Source organism: Fusarium falciforme, chromosome 1 (assembly GCF_026873545.1).
Source record: "Fusarium falciforme chromosome 1, complete sequence".
Classification (NCBI taxonomy): Eukaryota; Fungi; Ascomycota; class Sordariomycetes; order Hypocreales; family Nectriaceae; genus Fusarium; species Fusarium falciforme.
Genome location: NC_070544.1, coordinates 2,525,004 through 2,532,655, shown reverse-complemented (window position 1 = coordinate 2,532,655; position 7,652 = coordinate 2,525,004). Strand labels below are relative to the sequence as shown.

The 7,652-nt window shown below is 54.9% G+C and overlaps 2 protein-coding genes across 2 annotated transcripts; one reads left to right on the top strand and one right to left on the bottom strand.

The window, feature by feature from the left end:
• Positions 1-1,568: 1,568 nt before the first annotated feature.
• On the top strand, positions 1,569-2,662 carry NCS54_00067300 (CBFD-NFYB-HMF domain-containing protein; the record flags this gene model as incomplete). Its single annotated transcript, XM_053146319.1, has 4 exons — positions 1,569-1,826; positions 1,903-2,036; positions 2,093-2,211; positions 2,268-2,662. 4 exons carry the CDS (start codon positions 1,569-1,571, stop codon positions 2,660-2,662), a joined length of 906 nt encoding a protein of 301 aa, XP_053002294.1.
• A 1,620-nt stretch (positions 2,663-4,282) lies between these two features.
• NCS54_00067200 (Hypothetical protein) lies at positions 4,283-6,675 on the bottom strand (the record flags this gene model as incomplete). The annotated part of the gene is made up of 3 exons (XM_053146318.1): positions 4,283-6,045; positions 6,252-6,332; positions 6,609-6,675. 3 exons carry the CDS (start codon positions 6,673-6,675, stop codon positions 4,283-4,285), a joined length of 1,911 nt encoding a protein of 636 aa, XP_053002293.1.
• Positions 6,676-7,652: the final 977 nt, after the last annotated feature.

Sequence of the window (7,652 nt, the reverse complement as noted above, 5' to 3'; positions counted from 1 at the left end):
GCCAGAACACGGCAGACTCAATTTCGGTATTCCTGCGCCGGACAGTAACCCCGGTCTGGCGTGTTTGCCATGCGAGGTGAACAAAAGCAACGGTTTCGGCGCCGGCTTGTTTCAACCCCCGTCGATCCCCGTTGTGCCGAGAAAGGCGGGGCCGATCATCTCGGACGGACCGCCTTGAAACCACCAGGGACAAGGGAATCAAAGTGCGATGAACTGATGGATGGATTCTTGCATCAACAATGACGAGCAAGAGAGATTATCTCATTTCATTCGCCGAATCCCACCCGAAACTACAACACTATCAACCTACCTGTCCGCCTACCTAAGCAACAAAGCTCATGCTCACGTTCTTTTTTATGAAACAACCAAGAACCCCCATCTTTTTCTTCTTCTTACTCCTAGTCGGCAGAGATCGACTCGTTTAATCCCTTTTCGACGCTTCAAGGGAGGATTACTTTACGTGCTGGCGCTTATGATGACCGGGACACGGAGGCTTTTTGTGTATTTTTTTTTATTTTTATGATGGATATACCCCAGAACTTTCCTTTACTTTTTGACCACGTTATGACGACCAAAGCAAGCGGCATGAGAGGACTATGAACAGTCCGCACATGAAGCAATAGCTCATGCTGGAGGGCTAGCGCCCGGCATTATGAGAAGTATCCTGTATGATCAGGAACAAGACAGATATACATGTCCATGACGGAAAGGGTACCAGCAGCCAGACGGCTAGCAAGATATATATATATATATATATATATATACATATATACTCGACTCAATTGATGAACAGATTGAACCCATAATGTTTCTTTGTGTAAAGTAAAGTGATTGCTGGGTGTTGAAGCTATTGGTCAAGCATAACAGTTGCTCGCCTCTATTCTATCTCTTCCTGTAACGGCACGTGCAGGTGCAGCAAGAACCATACCTAGTTAGCTAATTGATTCGTGCATTCTAAGTCAATTAATAGCAAAGTATTACCTTAATGTAGTAATAAAGCTGGTCTAAACTCTCGAAACTTCTTTGCAAATTTTATTTTGACCATGACATTACAATTGCAAGAGCCATTGCTCGTAGTACCTGCCGCAGCCGGACCACTACAACCACTTAACGCGTGCTCGGCCACTCACAGCGGGGCATCGCGTCGCCACCCGCAGACGCGCGCTTCTTCAACTTTGACATGACACAGACACCAACACCAAACGTCGCTTGTCAAGGCTTCATTCACTCAACGACGAATCATTGCCATCACATCATCGTACCCCTTGGAGGAACTATACACGCTCTGAATCCCCTTAAAGGAACGCCTTCAAATCGAGGAATGAGAAACGGCTCCTGGTGATCTCCCCCCGTCGCGCTAGGATCTCAACGGAAAGGAGAGAGACGAGATCACAGCAAAGGCCAAGTGGTCGTTGTGTCTGGGCTGTATCATTTTACTCAATAGAGTTGCCTTGTTGAAGTGCTGCTCTTCTGCTCTCCTCACCGCAACTCACCCGGCCTCTTTCTCGCCAAACCCTTCACCTCCACACTTCACTACCACCATCACTACCGCTCAGCCCTCACGCCCAATGCCGCCGCGCAAGTCCAACCCGCGCAAGAGCGACACATCCACCGCCCGCTTCGTCCCCATGGACGACGCAACACCCACAGAGCCCAGCCCGGCCCCTACGCCAGCGGCTGCTGCCACTCCTGCTCCCGCCTCGACGCCAGCTCCTGCGGCTGTCGAGGCGGTCGACACCACCTCCCCCACAGCGGCAGCGGCGGCGGACAAGAAGGACAAGGACAAAGATAAGGATAAGGACCATAAGGATGCCGTGACTATCGAGGTGAGACATATGGACCTAGCATACGATGAAGTGGAAGGGTGGTGGACGATTCGAGCACCAGCTAACTCTGCGACAGGACCTGACACTTCCCAAATCGATAATAACCCGCTTGGCCAAGGGCGTTCTCCCACCCAACACGCAGATTCAGGCCAATGCCATCCTGGCCTTGAGTCAGAGCACCACAGTATTCATCAACTATCTGGCTTCGCAGTACGTCCCATCCTCTAACGGGGTCTGTGTACTCGGCAACTGACATCTTGTTGCAGTGCCAACGAAAACACCATCAACGCTGGCAAAAAGACCATCGCTCCCGCAGACGTCTTCAAGGCCCTAGAGGACACTGAGTTCTCCTTCCTTCGCGCCCCTCTGGAAGCCGAATTTGCTAGTGCGTCTTGCCTCGAACCTGGATCTCCCTAGGAATATGCTGACACATCGTGACAGAGTTCAACGCCATCCAGACTGAGAAGCGCACATCTTACCGCCAAAAGGTACGCGCCAAGAAGACTGACGGACCTGACACGGATATGCCCGACACTTCCCACGTCGAGACTGACGTGGATCCTGACACGACCCTTGCCTCTGAGGCGTCGGGTCCTCGCACCAAGCGTGCCCGTGTCGACCCCGCCAGCGCCGGGGCGGCTGCCGAAGTTGAGGACGATGCCGAGACGGAGGAGGACGAACCTGTGCCTGAGGATGATGATGACGATGAGGTTGAGGAGGAAGAAGAGGAAGAGGACGAGGGTGAAGCTAGTGGCGACGAGACCCAGGATGCCCTCGAGATCAAAGAAGGAAAGGAAGAAAGGGACGAAGCTTTGGATGGAGATGATAGTGATTAATGTGGCCTATTGGATAAGCCACTCCTTCGGTAGCGGTACTATTACTCTAATCTTTGGCTACCTGTCTAGCCTCCCCATCTTGCAACATACCGTCTCTCCAAGTCTCAGAAGCACATCACAACTTGACAATCCCAGACGGACCTATTGTCAGCATTCCCGACGCCGTGTGACCCACCTCACCCATGACATCTCGAAACCTTGCCCTCTCACAGACACGCCAGCCTCGTAGGGCGCAGGCACTTGTCCCCGAGACAAACATCCCGACGGGTGCTACCACGCCTGTCCACCTCGTGCGAGCCCCTCCTCCTGTAGGTATCCCGGACAGCCCGATTCGCTGGGTCGTTTTGAGACATTCTGTCAGGTCAGCGGGCGGCAGGGCGGGCAAGGGAACCAGGGGAGATCAGGTCAAGCAAGACCTTGTTATAGGGCATGAGGGAATATATAGCTGAGATGGAGGTGAGTTAGGTTGATAATGACCATGTCCACTTCCCTTATTCCCCCCCATGAAACGTAGCCTCACCATCATTCGTCGAGTCAAAAGACGAACAAGTTGCACAAGATCAAAATAAATCAATTCTCATTGCCAGATCCAACGACCCGCCCAATGCCGACCGCACTCGCGATGTACTAACCGGGGTGACAAAGATATATGCTCCCGTCCAGGCAGCAAAAGTTACACGAGTAGAAACCTCCCCAAGCGAGAAGAAGAGAACTTGATCAACAACATCAAAACTCGGCAAACAAGCCAAGACCGACGCGTAGCAATAACAACACCATGGCCACCACGTGTCGCATCCAACCCAGGCCGAAAACCTGCCTCAAGCCCTGAATCCTCCCAGATGCGACACTACATGGTCTGCCCAGGTGGCTGCACGTCGTGCCCGCTCAACAACAAGAAACAATGCGTGTCTGCAGAAGAAGAAGAAGAAGAAGAAGAACAAGAAGGAATAGATAAAAATGGTGCTGGGAAGAACGAATCGAAGAGGTGACGTGGTATCAAAATGAAAGCCCGATAAAAGTCTGCCTTGCCAACGCAGCAAACGGCTCCTAGGGACGCACAAGCGAACCGCCGATAGAACCTCCCTCGTCCAAAAAGACAAGACAAGACGCAAGCCAAACAAAACAAACTGACTTTCCAAACAGGAAAAACCCGAAAATGCCTCCAAACAAGTTCAAAAATGAAACCCATGAGCCTCCAAGACCCCATCAACGGGAAGGACAAAATGTGTTACGAGCCATGCATGTACCCCAGCCCTTCTGCATCCAACCAAACCGCCCAAGAATAACAAGATAGGAATGCCCGTGTTCGGTTCCTGATTCCTCCGACTCCTCTATCCCACCCAGCCCAATCGCTATTTGCAATTCATCGAGCCAAATCAGCCCACAAAAGCACATAGCCTCTCCACCGTGGTGTATGCGTGGTTGTCCAAGAATACTGAAGGAGTTCAGACCGAAGAGAGGATAGAAGTCTCTCCATAAAACATATATCCAAAAATAAGAATCCGACACAATACAGCACCGCACCGATTAAGTCGAATCTCCCAGTGAAACCAGGAGTAGGTAGGTCATCGTATGTCAAATCATTCCGTCATGTCGCGTCAGCACATGTCGTTACAACCCTTATTGTGGCTGCTGCCCAGGAGTCCACCACTGCTGCTGCGCCGGCGAATGATGACCAGACCAGCCTTGAGTGACCGCCGGCCCTCCGGCTCCACCCTGAGGCATGTATTGCCGAGGCGTCTGATCTGTCGGGTACATGCTCTGACCCGCACCGTACTGTATGCTTGCCATACCGGGGAACTGCATATTGGTCTGCATCTGTCCCGAGCTCGACTGGCGCAGATGTGACGCAGGCGACTGCGATGGATGGGGCGCTTGCGACTGCGCTGTGTAACTACCATACGTGTGTTGCTGCGTCTGAGCCTGCGGCCACATGCTCTGGCCCGACTGGTAGTTGTAGCTGGGCGTTCCCTGCGACAGGGAGCTGGTCGAACCTGGGAGAGTAGGTGTTGGCCTTGTGCTCGACTGCGTTGGAGAGTGGGCCATACCTCTCATGGGCGCCTGAGTTAGGTTGCTCTGGGCGCTGATAGACTGAGAATAAGGCGCCGTCGTCATCATCATCTGCGGACTCTGCGTAGAAACCATTCCAGGCTGCTGGGAGATGGCCGTCGCCGTGGTATGTGGTGAATGCGACGGCCTGCTGGTAGCAACCGACGTCGTGTCGGCCGGTGCCACGGGCTGCTGGGTCAGGTTCGAAGACGGTTGCTCGTGAGATCGTCGCCACATCCCTGTGAGGTATTCGTTGCGCATCTCCCGCTGCTGGTTAACTGACCGGCTGAAGTCGGCGGCATGGTGAGCCTGGGCGTTGAGCTCTCCGAGAGGTGAGGGACGGGTCTGGTCTTGGTAAGCAGGGCCGGTGATCTCCTGGCGAGGTCCGCCTTTGAGGATTCCCGAATAATCGCGTGGCCGGGAATCGCTCAGTTCTGATCCTAGTGTCAATCCAGGCATTCTGGTGGTGGTCCCGGGTGGTGGTCCGATCATACCTGGTTGGACGAGGTGCGGCTGCGGGGGGCCGGGGAAGGGTCCAGGGTTATTGCTGTACACGATCTCTGGGTGCGGGCCAGCCAGCAAGACGTTGTTCTGGGCCTCAGCAGCCTCTCTGGCCTTGGTTGCGCCGGGGCGCTTCTCTCCAGCAAGATCAGCCTCGGTGAAGCCTTGTTTCCGGGCCTTGGTTTCCCAATAGTCATCCCGAACTCTTCGACCGTCGCGAATAACACGGCTTCCAAACTGTCGGAACATGGACCTGGCAGTGACGATGGCGATTTGTCTCGAGCGATACGAGAACGGAAGAATCTCCTGTTGGACCAGATCATCCTTTTCGGCCTGGGTTGCAATCATCTTGAAGAGGGACCTGTTCTTGTTGAACAAAAGGTACGAGTCTCGGTAGCCCAACACCCTTGCGCACTCGGTGGCAAGCATGAATAGCTTATCCCCTCTGTTAGGGACCAAGAAGGTCCGGCACTTGTACTCCCGATTTCCGTTTAGTGTGCCATTGGGCTGCACCTTCTTCTCTCCAAATTCGTCAATCTCGCGGGGGAGGTATTCATCGCCGGTCGCATTGAGCTGGTCCGTCGTATGATCTCGAACGGTCGGTAGCGCCTTGAGCGTCGACTTCGTCGGGGTGGTCTTGGGGGGCATCTGCGTCGGAGCGGGCGTGTACGCGGGACTGGCTTGCGGCAATGCTGTGTTCTGAGACTGAGGTGTCTGCGGCGGGGGAATCGCCTGGGGGAGCGAGGCCGGAGCCTGTCCGGGAGCCTCGGAAATGCTCCCTGATGTTCTCGCCTTCATCGGTCTTCCTCGTTTCCGAAGCGGCCTAGAATCACCTGCAAAGGTGAGATCAGTCAGCATGTTTCCAACCACCATCTTTAACATGACATATGAGGCTGTGATGTATGTAGCAAGTAGCACGGCGTAGAGTCCGGAATCACAGCGGAAGCAAGTATCGCGAACGGATTGCAGCAGGAGGCCGGGCGCGGCAAGAGCAGTGCAGCGCCAAGCTGTTCCTTTCGCTTCATCCGACCCGACATACCGTCATTGCCGGGTTGCGGCGTGTCGTAGAGGTCCGGGGAGTGGCTGCGCTTAAGGTTGCGCAGTGGCGGGTGAGAGATACCTGCAATCAAGGCGAAGGATCAGCATGATGAAGTGATGAGAGAGAAGCGCAAGGGAGGCGGCGCTGAGCGCGCGCGCACTCGGCCTATGTCGCAACTGTAGTTATGAAAAGAGTAGGCAGGAGAAGGTGGGGTATTTCGGCTTTTCAACATGATGTGAAGCGCAAGACAGTGATGCTGAACTTGCGCGCGGGCAGGACATGAACAAGAGGGGAAAGGCAGACCGCAGGGTGGTGTGAGGCGACAATTAGTACCAAGCAAACAACTATTAGACGTACCAGGCGAGTTGAGAGCGGCGGGATTGATCGTCGCGTTATCAGCGCCGCTTTGCTGGGCGGAGTACATGACCGAGCGGCTAGGCCAACAGGGAGCGACGAGGATAGCGACCACGGTGATGGCGATGGCAACGTGTCGTGAGATGTTTGGACTGACAAGCTGAAGGGTTGGAGGAGATGCAGAGGGCAACGTCAGTCGCACGTGGTTGGCCGCCTGGAGGAGGCGCGTTGTTGGTTGCGAATGGCGAATCGCAGGTTATAAGCCGGGCCTTGAGGTGGGAAGCCTGCCCGACTGGCCTCGTCTTGTGATGAGACTCGGCCGGCCAGGCCAAGGCTCGGAATCGTGGAGGGGAGGCTCAGGCGCAGGCGGATGCGCAGGCTGGGGCGCAAACTCCCAGAGGCAGGCATGGGCTAGCGATCCAAAGCGAGACAAGATAGGAATCCGGGAAACGGGCGCGGTTGCGGCGGCGCGCTCCAGTCCAGACGGGCGTGCAAAGAAAAAGGCGAAGACGAGGCCAGATGACAAGACAGACACAGGATGCAAGGCTGGAAGGGAGGGACGGGGCACAGAGAGGGAACGAGGAGCGGAACGGGATGCTGAATTACCTTTGTGTGGTGATGGAACGGGATGCGGACGCGGAGCGCGTTGTGCGACGGCGGCGGCAACGACGTCAACGAGGCTCGCGGTTCAAATGGAAAGGACAAGGGCCGCAGCGCAGCGGATGCGAAACAGACCAAATGGTGGTCGCGTAACGAAGCGATGATAAAATGCGCGTGCGTGCCTTGCAAAAAACCTCGAAAAATGCGTGCGCTCGTTGATCAAAAGGTGGATGGTTAGACGATGCGATGGAGCGGGTGTATGCGTGCGTGCGTGCGTGCGTGCGTGCGTGCGTGTGTGTGTGTGATGGCGGAAGGCGGAGAAAATGGCGATGGAGGTGGTGGAGGTGGTGGTTGTGGTGGGATGGATGATGATGATGGATGGTGGCAGGTGGAGGGGACGGGATGGGATTGCGCTGAACCTATGAATGGGGTGGGAGGGAAGGTGCA